General features: G+C 32.1%; 1 protein-coding gene across 2 annotated transcripts in view; it reads left to right on the top strand.

Annotated features, from left to right (window-relative positions):
- The window catches only part of Ttc21b (tetratricopeptide repeat domain 21B), a 68,076-nt gene that overhangs the window by 1,076 nt on the left and 43,420 nt on the right, over positions 1 to 23,580 (top strand). Inside the window, exons 2-12 of one of the 2 annotated variants that reach the window (XM_046447484.2) lie at positions 2,516 to 2,645; positions 2,736 to 2,846; positions 5,354 to 5,520; positions 7,613 to 7,735; positions 10,808 to 10,965; positions 11,996 to 12,080; positions 14,476 to 14,574; positions 16,464 to 16,656; positions 17,124 to 17,221; positions 17,528 to 17,728; positions 21,497 to 21,626. In XM_046447484.2, the coding sequence (XP_046303440.1) occupies positions 2,516 to 2,645; positions 2,736 to 2,846; positions 5,354 to 5,520; positions 7,613 to 7,735; positions 10,808 to 10,965; positions 11,996 to 12,080; positions 14,476 to 14,574; positions 16,464 to 16,656; positions 17,124 to 17,221; positions 17,528 to 17,728; positions 21,497 to 21,626 (1,495 nt within the window). The remainder of the gene's footprint in view (positions 1 to 2,515; positions 2,646 to 2,735; positions 2,847 to 5,353; positions 5,521 to 7,612; positions 7,736 to 10,807; positions 10,966 to 11,995; positions 12,081 to 14,475; positions 14,575 to 16,463; positions 16,657 to 17,123; positions 17,222 to 17,527; positions 17,729 to 21,496; positions 21,627 to 23,580) is intronic. The other variant, XM_046447485.2, reaches the window with a different exon arrangement.

Below are 23,580 nucleotides of genomic sequence, written 5' to 3'. Positions count from 1 at the left end.
AATTAATACTTAAATGAATAAGCATGGCTTTATTTCAATAAAATTTTATGGACCCTGAAATTTTACTTCATGAAATATATTTCCTTCAACCATTTTAAAACTGAAAACCATTCTTAGCTCACTGGTCATATAAAACAGGCAGTAAGCCATACATGGTCCAATTGTAGTATGCAACCTGTGCTATAATATGGAGTGGCTTTTAGCCCTTTCCATCACCACTCCCATCCAAGTAATGTTGATGACTTCTCATCTGTGGTATTGCTGTTCCTCTGACTCGCTTACTCCTGTACTTTCTCAGGAAATCATGAAAGGTAAATAGGAAGGATGTTCTGTATGTGGAGAGGGAGAGATGGATTTGTGCTTAAAGAGTCAGCTCTAAATCCTCCCCAGGAATCTTTCTCTAAATTTTACTCCTACATCCTCCCCTCACTACACCCACAGTTATCAAAGCTGTTTAAAAGTTATCCTGCCTTCCCAAAGCTCCTTTCTTGTACTAATACACTGTATTTTAGTTAGTCTTTACATTACAGTCTCATCTGAGAACTAAGCTTTTGGAGGGAGCCAGGGAATATGTCTTATTCTTTTTATATTCTCCATACCTAGCCCAGTGCCTGGCAATAGTAGGCAGTTAGTAAGTGTTTGATGAGCTAAAACTACCTGACCTAAACCACAGGAGTGGCAATAAGAATGGAAAATGGTAGATGGACTAGAGAAAGAATTTAATGACTATTAGAATTAGAGAGACTGGGTAAATGGGAAGGCATGATCATGACTCACAGTTGCTGATTTAAGTGGCAGGTAACATGAAAATGTGAATCTGGAGCTTATATGAGAGGTCTTGGGTGAACACATCATTTTTTTATTTCATCAATATAGAGGGTTTGGAGGAACTTATTCTTTATTTCAAAAGAGGACTTTTACATTATGAAAAAATTAATGAATTCTCATAGTCACCTGTAAATGTGCTATACTAACAGCATTTTGCAAATGAGCAAACAGAGATGCTATAAAATAGACCAAAGATGTGAAACCAGGTCTTTCCACCTTTAAATCCATGTCCTTTTCATGACACTATGTCGCTTCCTTTCAGGAATGTTATAGGTGCTGAACAATACTAAATCTTGGACAAAAGTGAAGTACGATGATTTTGAAAGTGTCCTCAATTGTGGTGATCTAAGAAATCATGTAGGGCAATGAGACACTGGTGAACGTGTTTTGAGAGTCTGGGGGATGGAGCATGGGTTATACGTTACAGATCCATGGCTAAGAAGCAGAGTAGAGACCAGAAGCCATAGGATAGAGGAAGCAGAGTAAAAGTCAACATAGAACACTTGCTGAACCATGCTCTAGAGAAGGATGTGGATGTGGATGTCCAGAAACAAGGCTATGGAACAGAGCTGTTTAGAAATCCTTATGTTTTAATCCCATCAACCAGTGCTTCATCCATACTTCTCACTTCTGCTGAACCCACTGTAGAGTCAGGGGGGTTAGTTATGGGATGGCCCCAGTTGGTTTATGAAGGCAGAGTGATAGTGAAAGTGTGGTTTCCTACCTCAGTTACATCAACAGCCAAACCTTGATATATGATCCTGAGAAAAACAGTGTAAAATAGAGCCACACTTAATCAGAACTCAGTTCCTGAAAGTAGTTTTTTTTATTTTGTAAATCAACATACATGATTTTGAGAAAAGCTTAGTCATTTCCATTGAAGAACAGTTTGGTTCATTTATTCCTACTGATGATTATTTATTGTAGAACTCATATAAAAACAAGGTAATAATATCCAACAATAACCTGTTCTTTAGAATTCTATACTAACAATAGATTATTTTTAAAAATATTTATTTTTTAGTTGTAATTAGATGCAATACCTCTATTTTATTTATTTATTTATATGTAGTGCCGAGGATCGAACCCAGGGTCCCATAAGTGCTAGGTGAGCACTCTACAGCTGAGCCACAACCCCAGCTCCACAATAGATTATTTTTATTTTTATTTTTTTAAGGAACTTAGAAGGAAAAAATGAAAGATCCTCTAGATAGGGAAGAGGGATGGGAGGGAAAGGGAGGGAGAAGGGGAATAGCATGGATGGTGGAAGGAAACCCTCATTATACACAATACATGTATGAAGAGGTGGGGGAAAAAAAAAAGATTCCATTAACAATGTTTTAGATTATTCAAGATTGTAGGTTGATATCTACTTCTGCTGCTGTTTTTTTTTTTTTTTTTTTTTTCTTCTTCTTTTACTGTACCAGGGGTTGAATACAGGGCCTCATGTATACTAGGCAAGCACTTTACCACTAAGCTACATCCCCAGTCTTGTATTTTATTTTGAGATTGGTCTCATTAAGTTGCCCAGGCTGACCTTGAATTTTGCAATCCTCTTGCCTCACCTTCCCAAGTAGCTGGGATTACAGAAATATGCTACTGCACTTGGCTTAGATTGATATCTAATTCTTAAAGTATTTCAGAACACCAACATTTCTTTTAACACTTAGTCATTGTTTCATTTTAGGCACTGATTAATTACTATTGTCAAGAGAGATACTTCCATCATGTGTTACTTGTTGCCAGTGAAGGAATGAAGAAATATGGCAGTGATCCAGTCTTCAGGTTTTATCATGCCTATGGTACATTAATGGAAGGTATGAACTAATTATTAAACCTGTTCCCTATGTCCTAACTTTTTGATTTGCAGTAAGAATAATTTTTCATATCATAATCTTGATTTTCAGGTAATATACAGGAAGCTCTTCGGGAATTTGAGGCTATTAAGAGTAAACAAGATGTATCACTTTGTTCTCTAATTGCACTGATATATGCCCATAAAATGAGTCCTAATCCAGGTATAGTATTTAAGAGACTGTTCCTTATTCCATTTTGATTTTTCTCATTACCATATTTAATTTTATCACACTGTCTACAGAACTGTTGTCTTATGTTTATCTTCCTGATGAGATTATAAGTTCATCAAGCTCAAGAAACAGGTCTAATACTGCTTTTGTATTCTTTATATCCTCTGGCAGAGATTTCACTACTACATAAGTATTATTTCAGTTAATTTAAAAATAAATTATAAATTATATTAGTAATTGTTAGTATATCAGTAATTGTTATACCAAAGTAAAACAGCTAAGAACATTGTACACATAGGTTGTTCTGCAAGAACCAACTTTACAGCATGTTATATGCAAATGTGTAATAATGTGCAGTTAATCTCTTCTATATATTAAATGTCTTGGAAGTCTTTATATCCCCCACTCCATGGGGGTAAGCTTTTGGAAAACATTTGGTAAATTTTTATCCAGTAGTAGCTTTGGACATAGGAATAGGTTATAAAAGAAAACTTACTCAGAAACCAAAAATCAAATATGTATTTCATTGTCTAAGAATATAGTATAACATAAGGCTGAGGCAGAACAATGTCCAAAGTATATGTAATAAGGAAGAAATAGCGTTGTATTCTTCCATATATATCTACTAACAGCTAGCAGGATTGTAATTATAGATCCTGTTTCAAATAACTAGACAGTAATTACATGTTCTAGAATGCTTTCTTAAATCTTAGAATTCTTAAATTTTAGAATTTTTTCATAAGCAAAGGTTTATACCTCCTTCCCTTCATGTATACATATACAATTTAATAAAAAGTTATTTAAAACTATGTTAAAAAGTAAACTACTATTATGTGCTTACTTAATATACAGGATTGAGCCAAATATACATAGAAGAAAGAAAAGAATTGGGGCTGGGATTGTGGCTCAGCAGTAGAGCACTCACCTAGCATGTGGGAGGCCCTGAGTTCAATCCTCAGCACCACATAAAAATAAATAAATAAAATAAAGATATTTTTTTAAAAAAGAAAAGAATTGTAGTAATTGATAATAACATCAGGTTTATAATCTACTGAGAGAATAAAATGTAAAAACCACAAACATTAAATTCCAATGTTATTATTAAATAAAATGATAAAAATGAAACACAAGTCCATAATTGAAATTGATGTGTATTAATCTGTTGGAGTAGACAGGGAAAGCTTTGTGAAAGTTCAGCAGTTAATCTGATCTTTGGAGGACATGTAGAATTTGAATACAAAGAATAATCCAGACAGGAGAAACAGATGGGCAAAATATAAAATTACTTCAGCACTTGGCTCTTTTGTGGATCCCCTTTCTCTATGCCCTGGTGGGAGTGTTTAGCTAGAGTAAAGATATGTATATGAAGGCTATAAAAATTAAAAAAAAAAAAACTAGTACAAAATATTTTCTTCTTAGAATTGAGAGTTTTAATTTAATTTAATTTGTTATTCCCAACAGTATTGATTCTGTTGGGAAATGTGATTTCCAGGAATCTGAAAAGAGAGACATAGATATTAGACTCTAACTCTCCTTTTCACCATAGATGATTGCTAATGTTAAGCTATGTAAATAACAGTACTTATACTACTTTTTCACTGATCAATGACCATAAGCTGGCATGTTTATAAGTTTCAGAATTAAATTTGAAAGTCAGATAATTTATGTATTAATCCCTGATCCTGCCCCTAATAATTGTGTTATTTTGGAATCATTACAAAGTTTTATGTATCTTATTATTAATAAATGTTAGCATATATTGTTTAGTTATTTTGGGAAGGATGTAAACTATACAGTGGTAATCACATGTGAATTTTGAGCACCTGAAATGTGGATAGTTTAAGGAATTGAATTTTTTATTTTATATAATTCGACCTAATCTGCTTTTGAAATTTAATTCAATTATGAGAAAACTTAGGATATTTCATTTAGTTATAAAATAAAAATCTTATATATGGGCTGGGAGAGTAGCTCAGTGGAAAATACTTTGCATAGCAAGCTCAAGACTATGAGTTCAATCCTCAATCCCCAGCAAGGCCCCCATGCCCCACCCCCTACCCCCTGCAAAAAAAAAAAAAATAATAAGGTGTGGAACAACTTGAGTGTATGGATCAGCTTTTCTTATGAGTCTTATGAAATCTTATCTACAAATATTTCTGAAGAAAGCTTAACATCTTAATTGAGATGTATTATAAATGTAAAATACACACTAGATTTCGAAGATTTAATTAAAAAGCTCATTAACTAAGATTAACTTTATCAATTATATAATGATATTTTGGATATATTGGTTAACCTATATTTATTATTAAAACTAGTTTTGCTTATTTATTTTTGCTTCTTTGATAGGACTAGTAGAAAATTTAAATTACATATATGTCTTTTATCTTAGTGCTACTTTAGAGAGAACTAAATTTCCTACCCTGTTAATCATTTGACCTATTATAAACACTTGATCTAGAATTTAAGTTTCACTGAATATTGTCTTCCCTTCACAGATAGAGAAGCTATCCTGGAATCAGATGCTAGAATGAAGGAGCAACGTAAAGGAGCTGGACAGAAAGCTTTGTACCATGCAGGCTTGTTTTTATGGCACCTTGGTCGCCATGATAAGGCGAGAGAATACGTTGACAGAATGATCAAAATTTCAGATGGTAGTAGTGAGGTAGCCATTTTCTTATTTTGAAATAGTAACGTTAAAGAAAGAGTGTGTTATTTATATACTTAGTACTATTTGTTGATTGTTATTGTCCACTCTATCCTCACTTTACAAATAACCATTTAATTTTAATATTTTCTATAGTATAAAATAGGGATCCTATAATATTGCTTGTTTTTATGTTATTAAGTCTTGAAAAGATCCCTCCCTGGTTCTCTCCTCTTTTTCTTTTCCATTTCCTTCCCACTGTATTCCTTCTTTCCCTTCCCTCCCCCTTTTTTTCTTAGTAAATAGCCCTGGACACAAGATACCATTATTTGTACTGTTAATAATACAAAGACAAAGAAAACTAACTTTCATGAATGAATCATCCAGTAGTGGCATAGAGTGCATATCCAGCTTATGAGAAAAGTTACAAATGATCTGAAAGAATTGTGACTAAAGTGCACAGGAAAATAATAGCTAATGTTTATTGTTTGCTTACAATATGCCAGATAATATTTTAAGTTAGGGAGAGATCACATCTGTGTTAGAAGAATGAGAAAGAATATTGAGAGAAATAGCATTTGAGCTAAAAACTAAAAAATGTATATAGTTTCAGCAGGAAAAGATTATAGAAAAGGGAAGTAGTTACTTCCCAGGTAGGAAATAATAGATAAGATATATTGATTCTGGGTACATTGAGACTCTCACATTTCATGGAAACAGGATACATAGATGAAGATGGTACAAGAAAACTTGGAGAGGTGGATTGGGACAGATTGAAGGATCTTGACTCATAGGTACAAGTGTATATAATTTGTTAGAGATTGAGAGATTCTTGAAGATTTTTAATCATGGGAGTGGTATTAGAGTGTAAATTCACAAGTTTAATAATGGTTTGTAGGATGAACTAACTGGCTTGGGAAAAAACTAGGATGTGAGAGTGGGAAAAAGAAAGCACTTTCTAGCAGAAGTTTTCACGGGACTAAACAAAAAATATTATACAGTGAGTGCATACTTCGGAAGTTTTAAATACCCATGGGACTTGTCAGCTGATAATAGATAGTGAAGAAAAGATAATAGATAGTGAATAAGGTATCATATATATCACACATATCACATAGGTAGGTCTCTGAGGCTTTAAATCTGGATAATTTAGAGACCAGTTAATATGAATAGAAAATTCATTGAGATGAGACATTAGTTTTAAGACATGCTGTATTTCAGGTACTGAAAAAACAAAGATGATGAGCCTTCCAAGAAAGAAAAGTTGAGAAGAGGTTTGGTGCTAGAAATATGGTTGGGAATCACCCACACAAAGATGATAGTTGAAACCATTCAAATAGCAATACTTAACTAGTGAGTAGAGTAGAAGCAGTATTGGTGGATTCTTATCTATATTTTCAGGTAAAATACAGGGAATTAAATATAATCTTAGTGAAAACCTGTAAATTTATGAGTTTATTTTTTAATAGAAGAACATATTTCACCATTTTTTTAAATTTCACTTTAAGAAGAAACAGTTTCAGTATCTTTTTTCCTACCAATGCATCAACTCACCAACACTAACACGTCTAAAGATAAACACCTTAACTCCTTAACTTTTTAAGTCCTCAGATGATTTATTATTTCATTTGAAGCTCACTGAACTATCACAGAGGTTAAGAAAATAACTGCAGAATGATCTGAATCTGTAACTACGTGAAACAAGACCTATGCTCATTCTACTCCTTTTCTCATTCAAGTTCATTTGGGCTGTTTGTCCAAAAAAGAGGCAACACATTCTTATTTATTAAATGTTAACCAATATGAACAATAATTTACTAGCAAAGCCTCAGAAAAGAATTTTGGTTTTAGCACTAGGGGAATATTTGACAGACTTATGTTGAGCCCATATCAAAAATTAAAATTTGTAGTCTATTTTCTAAAGCTTTAAACTGATAAGGGTTCAAAAGCAGTTTTGCTATGGAGAATGTAATTATTCATAACATTATTTGACAGAGTTCTTTATGCTATTAATTACCAAGAATAATAATATTAGGTTTACCTCTTGAAAAATTATTCCTCTCATTTTCAAAAGAAAATAAAAGTGTGATTAGAATTCTTCCTTTCACAGGGGCATGTTTTAAAAGCATGGCTTGATATTACAAGAGGAAAAGAACCTTATGCTAAAAAAGCACTAAGGTATTTTGAAGAGGGATTACAAGATGGAAATGATATTTTTGCTCTCCTGGGTAAGGTGAGTTGGAGTTAAGGTGAATAATTCATGTTTTAAAATTCATTTGTAACATATTTGACATCTGACAAAACTAAGTTATTTTAGAAAATGATACTTTTCATGATACTGTTGTCATTTCTGGCTTGTAGAGGGATCTGCATTTGTGTAGGACACAACTAGAGAAATGGATTCTCTACGAAAGTTCCTGAATCCTGGGTCAGTTTTGTGTTCATTGTGGTTGGATCATGCATTTTTTTCCTTAACATACGCTTCTAGAGTATCCAATATGAGGAAAGCATCATTCTAGTTACTAGGGAAGCCCTGAGCAAAATTAAACCAATTTTTGTAGAGTTTATATTCTACTGGAAGAGATGGACAATAAACATACTAATAAATTATATAGTATTCGATGGCAATAGGTGTGGTGGAAAAATAAATAAAATGGGAAGGGGGAGAAGAAGAGTTGGCACATGAACTTGTAATTTCAAGTGAGGTAATCAAACAAAGAGATTTTTTAAGAAAGACTTAGAGGAGATGAGGGTTAAAGCTCTGTGTGCATTTGAGAGAACCTATTGCAAGTAGAGGAGATATCAATTTCTGACGCCTTTAAGGACAGTCAGGGCTTAGCACAGAGACCAGGAGGTCAAAGTGGAATGAGTGAAGGGAGAAGTGAAGGCTGGAGGAAGGTTATGTGAGTGTGGAGTCAGAAGATATAGAGGTGATGAGGAGATTCTGCAAGGCCTTGGGCTTTTACTCTGAATTAGGTGGCCAGTGGAAGGTTTTGATCAGAGTACTAACATGATCTGCCTTACATTTTGAGGAATGAATAATTGAAAGTCAAAAATCACTGGGTGGAAATATTTATGTTGGATCTTTTTTTGAGCCCTCACTGATGACTTCTAAATACCTTACTTTTTAAAAAATTTTTGATTCATCAAAATGAAATTAAATTTAGGTATTAGGGAAACTGTTAGGTAAGCAAGAATTTGGAGTAAGAAAGATAAAGAGAAGATTATTTTCTTGTAATGTCCTTAATAACTGCCAATTTCTGTGGCTAATGAATTTATTCAGATTTTTACTACAAGTATAAATAGTACTCAGTATGACTGAATTCAAGTTTTGTCTAATTGAACTGCTGTAGAAATTGGACATTTAGCAAGTTTATAAAAACTTCATTCTTCTTCCTCTCTAAACAGAAAAACTAGTTGATAAACTCCTTTCATTGGGATATTTCAGTTGTTAATACAGACAACTAAGGAGGGATTTACCTTTTTCTTACAGTACTCAAGTTATGTTTAAATTCTTTTTTGGAATGACCCTGGTTTAGTTTGTTTTGTGCTCTGATGATGGAACATCTGAGACTGGGTAATTTATAAAGAATAGACATTTATATATAATAATCCTGATGGCTGAAAAGTCCAAGATCAAGGCTCCAAATAGTTTGTTGTCTGTTAAGGGCCTTATTTCTGCTCCCAAGATGGTGCCGTGAATATTATATCTTCTAGAGGTGAGAAATGCTGTACTTCACATGGCAGAAGAGCAGAAGAGATTGAACCCATTGCCACAGGCCCTTCTTATATGCCTTAAGTTTTCATGATCTACACACATCCAATTAAGCCCCACCTCCCAACACTGTTACATTGGGGATTGAGTTTCAATGTGAATTTTGGAGGGGACAAAAACATTCCAACCATAAGTAGATCCATTCCATATGTTTCAGTTAATTCAGCAGAGCACTGAATTGGTCCAATCCCAGCTAGGAATAATGTCATTCATATGCACAGCAAATTTAGTTTAAGATGCTACTTTTGCATTTGTATGAGAAGTGATGGTGTAAAGAAGAAGATTATATGTGAGCACACAAAGTCTTTATGGCATAATTTTGTTACCTTGCTGTTCCAGTTTTTTTAGAGAGATTTCAAAGGCAAATGTAAATTTAAAAAATTATCAACACTAATCTCTTTTCCTGTCAATTATATAGAAACTGATTTATTTTGATATACTGATTTCTTTGGATGGTTTTTAGACTTTGTTTTAATTTATATGGGAGTATAATCTCAATCTTATTTCAGGTATATATTGCAGTTCCTCTTTGAGACTGATAGCTCATTTTTAACTGATACACAAGAACTAAATTTGTTCCTAAAGGAAATCCAGTTGCAAAAAACAACAAAAAAAGGAAAATTCTGATATGTAATAAATGTGTATCATTATATTTTTCTGAAGATACTAATTCATGCATGTTGTAAAAAATTTTCATAAATATGGTAATATCTGAATAATCACATTAAATGACTACCTAAAATCTTACTAAATAGATATGCTAAAATTTAACTACTCCTCTATGGATATTTTGTGTTGTTTTTATTTTTGTAATTATAAGTGCATAGTTCTGCATCTAAGGGCTTCTTGTGATCTTCTCCAATTATTTCCTATGATAAGTTTTAAAATAAAAATAAGGTAAAGGCAGTTATTTGGATCTAATTTTGCTTATTCTTTAAAATCATATCTTCTTTAACCTGAGAGTAATTTTTTAAGAAGATACAGCAGAGTATGGTGGTTTATGCCTGTAATCCCAGCAGCTTGGGAGGCTGAGTCAGGAGGATCAAGAGTTCAAAGGCAGCCTCAGCGGAAGCAGGGGCTAAACAACTCAGTGAGACTCTGTCTCTAAATAAAATATAAAATAGGGTTGGGGATGTGGCTCAGTAGCTAAATGCCCCACCCCCAAAAAAATACAAAAGCCCAAGTTTAGATGCTTTTTTAAAAATATCATGGAGATATTTTATTCTAAAAAGGAAATTTTCCTATTGTAAATAGAAATATTCCTTATTTTGTGGTGTTCCTAAGAATATTTTTAGAAGTTTATTATCTTTTAATTGTATTGTACTGGTATTTGCTAATATAAAATACTTTATTTTTCAGTGATGTTTTAAAGTGTGATTTTGATAAAAGATTATTTTTCCTCAATATAAAAGTGATGTGTGGTCCCTACAAGAAAGTCAGAAAATATGGAACACTAGTGTTCTACCCATTCTGGGTTGAGAACCATGATCCATGAGATCATCATTTTGATGCCACTTTTTCTCCCATTAGGCACAGTGCCTTGAGATGCGTCAGAATTATTCAGGTGCTTTGGAGACTGTGAACCAGATAATTGTGAACTTTCCAAGCTTTATTCCTGCTTTTGTGAAGAAAATGAAATTACAACTAACCCTGCAGGATTGGGACCAGACAGTTGAGACAGCACAAAGGTTAAGTAAAAAATAGATGTCACAAGTCTCTTTGGATCTGGTTATAATTATGGATAAAAAGAAAACCTGCATGTATTTTTGTGTATGTGATAAAATTTTTCAAATCAGTATAGAATCAAATTTTTCCAAACCAGATGGAATTGACTTTTCTATACATGGGACTGAATGACCACTTAAAATTGTGTTGCTTTTAAAATTGAATTATTAACTTACATAAATATATGAACAGCTATTTTAAGGCAGTGTACACTCCTTGGGAGAGGCTCATGTCCAGGGAGGGATGAAAAACTGGAATCAATAGTTCAGTGTCCTATATTATGATGGGGAATCTAGTGTGTTACCCTTTCTGTTCAGTTTCCTTTAAAAATAACCTTCAGTGAAGTTTCATGAGAATTTTTATAGGGCTGAGGTTGTGGCTCAGCAATAGAGCGTTCGTCTAACACATGTGGTGCACTAGGTTCAATCCTCAGCACCACATAAAAAAAATAAAAAAGTAAATCAATAAAAGGTATTGTGTCTAACTACAACTAAAAAAATATATAAAAAGAAAAGTTTTTCCACATTTGTTGTTTATACCTTTTTCTTATTGTTTTGTTTGAATTTTTAATAGGATATTTTTCATAATATTTTTTGGGTTTGTTTTTTATTACACAGGAAACTGTCGTATTGTTATGAACAACGTTAGTAGGTATTGAAATATTTGACTCATGTTGGCATTCCTTGAATTCCTATTATATATCAGCCTAGCCAAGGTGGATTAAAATTTTATATAGTTATGTATGGCTAGCTAATACTTCACCTTAGGCTTGCTACAGAATTTGACTAGATTGGTACAATCTGTTCATGTTTTAGAAATATTAAAAATTAGATTCCTAGACTTTTAAAGTTTAAATAATACAGATATTACTTTACTAATTAAAACTACTTATTTGGTAAGTGGAATGTTAGGCCAGTAAACCAACTTTTCAAGCCCTTGCATAAAAGAAAATATGTAAAATCTCTATAAGTAATAACAAAGGTTTTCCTACAGGTTGCTGCTTCAAGATAATCAAAATGTGGAAGCACTAAGAATGCTGGCTCTTTACCACTTGTGTAGAGAGGGGGATATAGAGAAAGTAAGTTGTAATATTTAAATTTCCTGTATTTTTTTCATTATGCACATGCATGCAGGTATCTACATTACAGCTCTGATGTTCTGTTTTAGAACCTAGATTTTTTAGTTGGTTATTAGATATATACCTTAACAAAAAGATTATCTTTTTATATCAACTAATAAAGAAGAAAATATTAAATGGTGAATGACTCTTGAAAATTTCTTAGAGACCAGTGGAGTATAGGAAGGAAACCAGGGGAAAGGAGGAGACAAAGGGAAGGGAGGAGACAAAGGAAAGGGGATGTGCTATGGAAGAAAATTGACCAAATTAGGGTATTGTGTGTACAAATATATAATAATAAGTCCATTATTTTGTATAGTTATAATGCATGAATAAAAAAAAAATGTAAAAATAAACAAAGGTATCAAAAGCATTGGAGAAAAAAACTAGGATAATATGTATACACATTATTATATGTATATATGTATGTATATGTGTATACATGTATTATATTTAAATATATACATATTTACCTATAATAATATACATATATATAAAATATGCATATATATTTCTTAAATGACCACACACAAAAAAATACTGAATAAAATAAGATCAACTTGAATTCTAACCACCCAGAGGACTTTTGTTAACATAAAATTGCATGTGTCCTTCCATATACATGAACATATACACAAGCATGTGAGGGTCAATGTACGTCCATGAGAACACACACTTAAAGGATTTTTTTTTTAATGACATTATACAAACTATTTTATAGACTGCTTCTTTCCCTTATCAACAGGTCATGGAAGCTCTTCTGTACCAACAAATCTCATCAAATGAGTTAAATTTAATTTCTGAATACAGGATATACACAAATTAATTTCTAATATACAGATATGCATACATTAACCAATATATAAATAGACTGATCACTTTTTCATTGGTGGATATCTAGTTCTATTCTTCCATTGCAATAACACCCTTAAAAATATCATTTTTTTATCATTTGATTTTTTGTTTGTTGTAATTAGTTATACATGACAGTAGAATACATTCTGTCTTTAAACAGAATTACTAGATCAAATGCTTTACAAATTCTCAAGAATTTTGATACAGATTGAGAAACTAATCTCCATATGCATTGTATTTATAAAATTTATACTCACACTAAACCTGTATGAGAGGTCCTATTTTCTTATTCTTTTGACAATACCCAGCATTTCTCTCTTTACTTAATAACAAGTGAAAATGCTATGTTCTATTAGATACATTTTTTTTAACCAATGAAAATATTAAGTATGTTCATTGGTCATATAAAAAAGAAAATTCCTGAAATTATTAATTACAGTACATTGGTTTTATATGTAATCATTGATTCTGGATATGAATGATTGCATATGCAAACTGTAATTTATAATATTTTTACAATATAGTTGAGTTTCTATGAGTTAAATGGGCTTAAAAACACCTTATAATAAGGTACATCTGTTTCTGTAGTAGTGAACACATTGGCTACACACAGGATCATGGAGTGCCAAAATTCAGTTTGTAGCAAATAGTATTATAGTAAGTAGTAGATTTGCATTTTTTTATGTGTTTAACTTGGTTGATGTGACAGTTTCCAGAAAGTATTTCAGTAAGTACTAAAAGAATGTTCAGTAAGGCAAATGTTTTTCAGATATTAAAACTGCTAGGGACTAGGATGTAGCTCAATGGTAGAATGTTTACCTAGCACATGCAAGGTCCTGGGTTCAATTCCAAAAAAAAAAGAAAAACAAAACACACACAAAAAAACTTAGATACTGAGTACCTCAATAATTTTTTAATTCTAGAAAATATTTTAAATATAAACTAATCTATAGGCAATTCAACAGCTGATCTCATATAATACCTTTTAAGAGAGAGAGAATTTTTTAATATTTATTTTTTAGTTTTCAGTGGACACAACATCTTTATTTTATTTTTATATGGTGCTGAGGATCAAACCCAGCGCCCCACGCATGCCAGGCGAGCATGCTACCACTTGAGCCACATCTCCAGCCCATAATATTGTTTATAAATGTTTTCACTCATATTTCCTTTGGGACATGAATTAATTATTGGAGAGACAGTTTGGCATGCACAGTTAATTGAATACTCTGAGTATCTTTACCCATCCAGAGATTTTTCTATTCAATAAGAAATTTTAATATTCTAGAATTCAAGAATTCTTTACGTTTAATTACTGGGGGTTTTAAAATAATTTTTAATATGTTTTAAGATCAATAATGTTCCATTGAGACAGGAGGAAATTATATAAGCAAAGGTCTCTTAAAATATAAGTAATAGTATATTTTATTAGTGTACATGTGCAGGTATTATGTTTTTTTAAAGTATATTTTAAAATTAATTTGAATGAATTTTGTTTTAGGCTTCCTCAAAGCTGGAAAACTTAGGAAGAGCACTGGATGCCATGGAACCCCAGAATGCTCAACTTTTTTATAAGATGACAATAGCCTTCAGCAGAACTGTAAGTGGACCCACTCTGTACTAGAGCTGCGTTCTCTGTAATGCAGTATATAAAATAAATCACCAGGGTGGAGGCACTAAAGAACAAAAGCATGGGGTAGAAATGTCTCTGTCTGAATATGGGTTATAGCCTAAGAAAGGGGGTTCAGAGGAGATGTGTTTGCTAACTAGAAGCCATCAGGGAGACTCACGGAGGAAAGAGCGGAACATTTGCTGACCCTTTACCTTCCAGACAAATGAAATAGAAAATGGTCCGTTAATCAGAGTGTAGGTTTTATAGACTAGCATTATTTTTTGGTTTTGTTTTGTAAAACTTTTTGGAAAAAGTTTTAAAGTGAAAAATAGATTTTTTTTAGTAGGGGAAATGGTTGGTATCTTATTTTTCTTGTAATAAGTGTTTTTATTGTAAGCTCTAAATAGAAGATTATCAGGAATAAAACAGAAAAATATAGCAGAATCTCAAAACCAATACAAGGAATAAAAGAATTTAAAAGTTAATTAAGCTAGCAAAGAATAAGGAAAAAAATACACATAAGGAAATAAAATAATTAGTGAACATAATACTGAAAAAAATTAAGGTATTAATTGCTAAATTATACAAGGAAATTGAGTTCTTTTTATTAAAAAATGAACATTGTCAGATTATGTGAAATTCAGAGGAAGAAAAAATTCCTGCTGTTACAAAAGATTGAATTAAGAGTGATATTTACCTTTTGTATTTGTCTTAGTGCCAGACACATTATTTTGATTAGTTTTTTATAAGCTTAAAATTATTGAAATGTAACTCAAGCATTTAAATAAGTGTTTTACTTTTTAAAGTTGCTATCTTCCAAAATTATATATTTACTATAACAACATTGCAATTTCTTAAAATATTTTTGAAGTGGTTTCTAGAACATTCTAAGGCAATATCTTTTAAAAATAATTCTCACTAAGGGGCATAGAGCCTAATTCTAAATTTCCCATACTTTTATATAAACATGGTATATATGTATATAACTTTTGTGTGTGTGTGTGGTTTGAGTGGAGTAGGCCTGATGGCAGCTTTCCTTTTTTATTAGTGTTATAGTTTGTACACAATAGTGGAGTTCATTTAGACACATTCATATATATATGGAGTAAATAATTATATATATATAGATAGATAGATAGATAGATAGATAGATTTATTCTCTATATATGCATATGTATAATGTGTATGTGTGTATTATTTACTCCATTTCAGTCCCCTTCCTGTACTCTCTGGTCTTCCATTTCTTTTTTTATTGATGCATAATATCTTTACATACATTAAATTGCATTAAATGAATTCCACAGTGGAATTCATTGTGGCATATTCATACGTGCACATAGCTGAAGTTGGCCAATTTCATTGAAGTATGGAATGAGATAAGCACTTTTAAAGTTGAAATTTCTGGGCTTACATTGCTGTTTCCTCACCTATAAACTACGTAATTTGATATAATGATTTTTTAAATCTAATTTGTAAAGCAATCATAGTTTCAAAAATAGTTGTAAAAAATGTGTATACATCATTGGAAGTATACTTTTCAAGACAACTATTTTGTGAAAGCACTGTTCATTAGAATATTTAAGTTATTTTGTTAAAATTTTAGTGTGGTTCTGGGAATTTAACTCAGGGCCTTGTGTATGCTAGGCAAGCACTTTACCACTGAGCTCTATCATGGTCCCTAGGATATATAAGTTTTTATAGGTTATAAACTCCTTCTTGATGCATTGTCTGGATGGTTAACATAGAAGTTTTCTCTTCATTTTATTATTAAATAATAGTCTTTCTTTTTCTTCACAGAAGTACAAAATATTCATGTTTTCCTTCAATCTAAGTAATAGTGTTTGACTTCTGGTCTAACAATTATTTTTTCTTTTCAGTGTGGACGCAGTCAACTCATACTTCAAAAAATTCAAACACTATTAGAAAAATCTTTTAGTTTATCCCCTCAGCAATCAGAATTTGCTACAGAACTTGGATACCAAATGATTTTACAAGGAAAAATTAAAGAGGCATTGAAGTGGTATAAGACTGCCATGACACTTAATGAGACTAGTGTCTCTGCACTAGTAGGTATGATGACTATTTGTATAAATGATTATTTGTATAAATTGTGTGATACAGATACAAGCAAAAATTGCATTAAATAACAGTTATTAAAGAAGACACATATTTCATGCTTTTCTAAAATTATATTGTTCTGCAGTATATACAATAGGTAAAGTTGTATATCTTTAAAAATGAATTTTTACTTTATAAATAACTTGAGAGAAAGATTTATGAGGTAGTCCCTGTAAGTTATGACCATGGTAAATGATTGTTTACAGGTCCAAGACTACCTGTTTTACTTTCTTTTACTCTTTTGTTTACTTTTCTCATTCTGCACTTTTTTTTCCCCCTCTTTAAAACTTGGAAAAATTATAATGGGTGAAAAACCTGTTTTGTTATTGTTGTTGATGTTAGCTTGTTAGCTTGTAGCTTGAACTGAACATGTCTGAATTGGTGTCTGCTTTGACTATTTATGTCCTGTTTGGTTTTAGGATTTATTCGGTGTCAGTTAATAGAAGGGCAATTACAGGACGCAGATCAGCAACTAGAATTCTTTAGTGAAATTCAGCAATCCATCGGGAAATCTGCGGTATAGTATTTTACCAGATTTTAGATCCCAGTTACTATTTATAAAATATGAAAATTTAAATCAGTTTTTTTCCTATAGTAATGGCTCTAAAGGATAATTATACTAATTTTAACAAGTAATTGCATTCATTAATTTACCCCCTTTCAAAGTGCATTTCAAATATTCTTCAGAATGATTCTAAAAGTCCATCCAAGCTCAAGTTTGAACAAATAATTGGACATAAATACTACTTCATATACATTTAAGATCTAAGTAGAAATAAATGGCTATATAAATGGAATAATTTGTGAAAATCACATTTTCTAGGAATTAACTTATTTACATGCAATTCTTGCTATGAAGAAAAATAAACAACAAGAAGAAGTTATAAATTTGTTAAATGAGGTCCTGGACACTCATTTTTCAAACTTAGAAGATTTACCTCTTGGCATACAGTATTTTGAGAAGCTAAATCCTGATTTCTTGCTAGAAATTATTACAGATTATCTGAATTTCTGTCCAATGCAGGTAAGTAATTATAAGACTTGTTTTCAAGGATATATTTATATGCAAATACATTTTCTTTAATATGTTAGACTATATCGGTATTGTAAAGGGTAGTATTAGTAACTATTTGAGATGAAATACAGTTTTTAGTTTGTTTTGTTTGTAGTGCTGGGGATAAACCCAGGCCTCAAGCATGCTAGGCAAGCCCTACCACTGAGCTGCATAATAAAAGTATTTGATATACAAATATACATTTGTAATGTATAAATTCTTAAAAACTTATCTTAAAAGAATTACTAAGCTGGTACTATGGCACATGACTGTAATCCCAGTGGCTCCGGAGGCTGAGGCAGGAGGATTGAAAGTTGAAAGTCAGCTTCAGCAATTTAGGGAGGCTCTAAGCACCTTAGTGAGACCCTGTCTTAAAATAAAAAAAGCATTGGGGATGTGGCTTAGTGGTTAAGCACCTCTGGGTTCAATCCCTGGTACTAAAAAAAAAAAAAAAAAAAAAAAAAGAATTACTAAAAATCATTTAATTGAGATGTCCACCGTATATTTGAATCTGCTTTGTAGCATCACCATCAAGTGCCCATCTAACCTCTGGACATACTTAAAAATGGATTTCTTCTGGTATAATGTGACTGCATTTCCTTTGTGAAGTCAAACTCTGCTTTTGTGTAGAAAAAGGGCCATTTACTGGTTCTGCTGCTCAGAGAGAGATTAAACAATTCCAGTTACTAAGTTTAAGCAATGATCATTCCATGTTCATAAATAGATCTTGAGATTTTAAAAACTCGTTTGTACGTCAATGTTTTAAACAATTTATTTTTATATGACATAGTTTTGAGAACCCTGGTTGTAAACATGATGATATCCTTTGTTTTGTGCATGACTCTTTTTTTTTAGTTATAGATTGACACATGCCTTTATTTATTTGTTTATTTATTTATTTATTTACATGGTGCTGAAAAACTTCTTTTTCCTCTTATTCTGAATTTCCATCCAGGGTTATATTTGTGTGTTTGTGTGCGAGTCTTGTTACATTATTGACCCCTATTTAACTAACATTTGACTAAAGTCCTTAAATCTATTATTCATTGTACCTTTGAAGTTAAGTGCAGGGCTCTACGCTTATTCTTATTAAATTTTATCTTCTTGTGTCCATCTCATAATCCTAGATTAATATTCCTTTTGAATCTTGTCAGCTTCTTAAAACAATGTTTTAAAAGATTTTCTCTGGTAGCTGTACTGAGAATAAAATAAATAGAACAAAAAATTATGTGGCTGGATGCAGTAATAAGTCCCAACTTCTCTATAGAGAATGAGGCACGAGGATCATTTGAGCCCATGAATTTGAGACTAGACTGGACAATATTGCAAGACCCCATCTCAAAAAAATAAATAAAAAAGAAAGAAGTATTAAGTAATACCTGTGTCTATTCCAAATATGTATCTGATTTTTCCTATAATATTTGTCAGTATGAAAAAACCTAATCAGCATTTACTTTTAATGGGGAAATATAGGTAAGAAGAATTCTATCCAGCTTTGTTCCTACTTGCTTGGCCCTTTTATATAGGTATAATTTTGTTCTAAATTTTTGTTGAACAAATGCCATCTTAACATTCTTGAAGCCTTCCATTTTTCCTGTGATTTGCACATGCAAACCACTGTCAGTAAGAATGATAGTTATTGTCAATAACTAATTCTTAACAGGTGGCAAAGAATATTGCCAGAACCTTACCATCACTTATAGTTTCACTATTTTAAGTTCTGTTTACAAATTTACAATTCACATTGTATCTATTACTATGCAAGGAAGTGTAAATTTTTATCTTCAAGGTACATAAATACCCTTAGTTACATAAAAGAAGCAAACCTAAATGGAAACTACTATAAAATAGGTAAAAATGTTTTTTAACTTTAAAGAAGTTGAAGTATTTTAGGTAGCAGTAGGCATATTTTGAGTATCTTTTTTGAGCACACATTTTTTTTATATCTCAGCATAGGTGAGGAAAAGTGGCACTTTCTTGTTTTATTTTTATTTTTTAAAATTTATTTGTCCTTTCTAGATAAACATGATGGGTAGGGTATATTTGGATATATTATACTTACAAAGAATAAGTATAACTTGTTCCAATTAGGATCCCCTTATTGTGGTTATATATGATGTGGGGTTACATTGGTCATGTATTTATATATAAGGATAGGAAAGATATGTTCAATTCATTCTACTGTCTTTTCTATTCCCATCCTTCCTCCCTGCCCTTCATTCCCCTTTGTCTAGTCCATTGAATTTATAATCTTCCTCTCCCTTGTTGGTTAGCATCCACATATCAGAGAGAAGTTTCTGCTTTTGGTGTATTGGAACTGGATTATTTCACTTAGCATGATTTTCTCTAGTTCCATCCATTTACCAGCAAATGCCATAATTTCATTCTGCTTTATGGCAGGGTAATATTCCATTATGTATATGTACCACATTTCCTTTATCTATTTATCCATTGTAGGGCACTTAGGTTGCTTCCTTAGCTTGGCTGTTGTGAATTGAGCTACTATGTACATTGAAATGACTGCATCACTATAGTATGATGATTTTAAGTCCTTTAGGTATAAACTGAGGAATGGGATAACTGGGTCAAATGGTGGTTTCATTTCAGGTTTTCTAAGGAATCTCCAAGTGCTTTCCAGAGTGGTGGCACCAATTTACAGTCCCACCAGCAATGTATAAGTGAAACTCTTTTCCCCACATCCTTGAAGTGGCACTTTTTTGTCAGTAACAATGGTTCATTATAGGAGAACTTTTCTGTAAGAGGTTACAGTCCTTTTCGATAATCTTTGTGTTAGCTGAAGGGTGGGGAGCATGGGGAACATCAACCTTCATATAAAGAAATCAGCATTCATAAGGCAAAGCAGGGGATATGTACACTTGGTGTTTACATTCTAGTGTCATGTTTCTCAGACATGGTTGGATGAAGTTGGATAAATTTTGGTTGGTAAATGCTATTACAAGAAAAAGAAAAATTGAGTAAAGCAATGTTCTTACTGCTTTATTTATCATATGAACTGTTTCTTCTCCTTCTCTTCCTCCTCCTTCTTTTTTCAGTGCTAGGGATTGAACCCAGGGCCTCACACATGCTAAATATGCTCTCCATCACTGAACCACACCCCATCCTACTTACATTCAGTATTCGTAAAGAGAACCTTAAAGAACTTTGAGGGCCTATAGCACATGAGGCACAAAAGTGGGGAATGTGAAGGTTTGAGACATTTGGCATAGAATACATGAGTATTCTACCTTCTGATTTCAACTAGGGAAAAACATCTACATTATTTCAAAACTGTTTTTACAGTACTCTAGGAATAGTGAAAGTTATTGAATTGCATAAATCACAGAACAGATCTATAATTTGAACAGTTATTGCCTTGACTATTGATTATAGCAAGAAATTCTACCTCTTAGTTATCTTACCTTTGAACATATGTATCTTTGATGAAATTTTTGAATAGATATGTTCCTTTCAAATTGGTAATTGTAAAATAATTTCATAATTATTTTTCTAAACAAAAGGTATTATTTGCATGGTCTATTCATAGATCTCAAAGAGATAATTTATCATTAGTCTAGTCATAGCAAAGGGAATATGGAGTAAATAGAATAAGAGAAATTTGTAGAAATATATAGTTTTGCTAGTCACACTAAAATTAACCAATGTTTCTTTTTTGACCCTCTCTCTCTAATAGTTTTTTACTATTATAAACTTATAAAATGATCTTCCAAATCATTTTAGCCTGCAAGTCCTGGGCAACCTCTTTCTCCACTTCTTAGACGTTGTACCTCAGTCCTGGAGATTATAGTAAGAACTGTACCAGGTCTTCTGCAAGCTGTATTCCTAGTTGCAAAAGTGAAGTATTTATCAGGTAAAGTATACCTTAAAACTTTTATATTCAGTATTGATAAAAACAGATATAAATGAATCAAGCACTCTGTATAGGTAGAGAATTTCACATAAAAACGCACATTTTGCATGTGAATAGGGTCTTTAATCCAAAACAAAATTGTAAAACTTACTATTTAATTCTTCAAAATTGCCATAAACTTTTGTGGCTCAGATGAATTGCTAGGAAAATGCAGTAGTACCACTTTAAGAAAAGTCTTATCAGATGGTACTGGGGACTGATATAAGAATTCTCAGCCTTTAATCCTTAGTTGTTAACTTGTTAACATAACCAAATGCACCCTTTGTCATATTTTTAGGCCCTTATGGAATGTATTGATTAATTCTTATTTTTGTGGATGATTATATATAGCTAACCCTATTGTAGACAGCTTTTTAGCACACAGACAAATGTCTGAGTTTACATATAAAAATAGGCCATCATATGCTTGTGTGTATGTACCTTTTCCAGCAAAATGCTCTCCAAAGGAGTTTTGTGAAATTATATTTACTAGTTTTCTATTTAGTTTTACTTCTTTTGTAGGATGAAGGGTCTTATCTTGAAAATCAGAATTTTATTCTTCTTTGCATAGTAATAGATACAAAGAAATTTCTTTGAAAATACATTTTTTCAGCAAAACTAAAAATACCAGTTTAAATATATTTTATAAATACTTATTTCTTGTATATAATGAAGATAGTTAAGAGGTTTCCTTTACTGTGTTTTGAACTTTAGTTTTACTTGTTTCGAAAAAACCATTGATCTCAAAAGCTTGTTTCCTTTAAAAATCCTCTAGTTGTAAGAACTGACTCTTTGAAATGAGACAATCCTATCATGAGGAAAACTGCAAGATTTAGATACTCTCCTCCAGAAACCCAAGAAAATCACCAGCCAGATACTATATTACATAGGACTCAGACACAGATGTGCAGGACAGAAATATCTCTCATTTTCCCCCCAGTGAAGATTGGACAGTTAAGGATGCAATATTGATATTGATCTTTGTTTACATAATCTATTTTCTCCAACATTGATGACCCAGTTCTCATTTTTAAACATTGAATGGCCTTGTAATGCTAACTGCTCACTTCCTTTCCCTCACCCCTAAAAGAATTAAGAGTCTGACCCCTATTTTTCACACACTCCTCATTTTCTTCATGTCATGGTTGCAGACCATAATTCTTTTTCTGTGTACTTTCCCCCCTTAATGGTAGCCTCTTACATCAAGTTATCTTCTTAATCCTTCTCCTTCCTAAAAATAAATAAATAAATAAATAAAAACTTGTCAATCTAAATAACAATAAAGATTCTTCAAATGTAAACATTGATTTGAGAATAAGCAAAAGACTTACCATGTAGAATGTACAGGCAGTAGTAGACCACAAGCACATAGGAAGATTGAGCCAAGGGGAAACTTTTAAAGGCCAAAGAGAAAAAAGCAAACAATTTGTTTTGAGACAAATAGAACATTGGTTATAGGGGCTTAGTACAGGAGTTGGCACCAGTTCATTAGTGAAGGCAGTGTGTCAGGCAAATGTTCTTGTACATCTGTCTGACTGTCCTTGTAACTCATGTAGCAAGCTGCAGTTTGTTGGGATTTTTGGTAATATTTTCTGTTAGGGAATAAAGCATGTCTTCATTATTTGTAATGGTTTTTATCATAGGCACAAGTACACAAGGGTCCTTCTAGTTTGTTTTCCTTGCTACATATTATTTGTTTGATTAGGGTCTGATAGACGTGATTCCCCTTTGATTCAGACAACTTCCATGCATTCAGATTTACTATTCTTAACCTTCTCATTTCTTTTCCCCTTGTACAATTTTAAAATTAGATGCATCACAATTAAAAAAGACTTCAGCATTAGTAATCATGCTTGATGGTCAATTGTTATACTTTGAAATACTGTATTTAGTTAAGTTATTGTACTGTCTCAGC

The sequence above is a fragment of the Marmota monax genome, unplaced genomic scaffold (genome assembly GCF_021218885.2).
Source record: "Marmota monax isolate L192 unplaced genomic scaffold, Marmota_monax_Labrador192_F-V1.1 WCK01_AAM20220418_F8-fsc00007, whole genome shotgun sequence".
Taxonomy (NCBI): Eukaryota; Metazoa; Chordata; class Mammalia; order Rodentia; family Sciuridae; genus Marmota; species Marmota monax.
The sequence above is the reverse complement of the archived record's forward strand: the minus strand, read 5'-3'. Positions and strand labels throughout refer to the sequence as shown.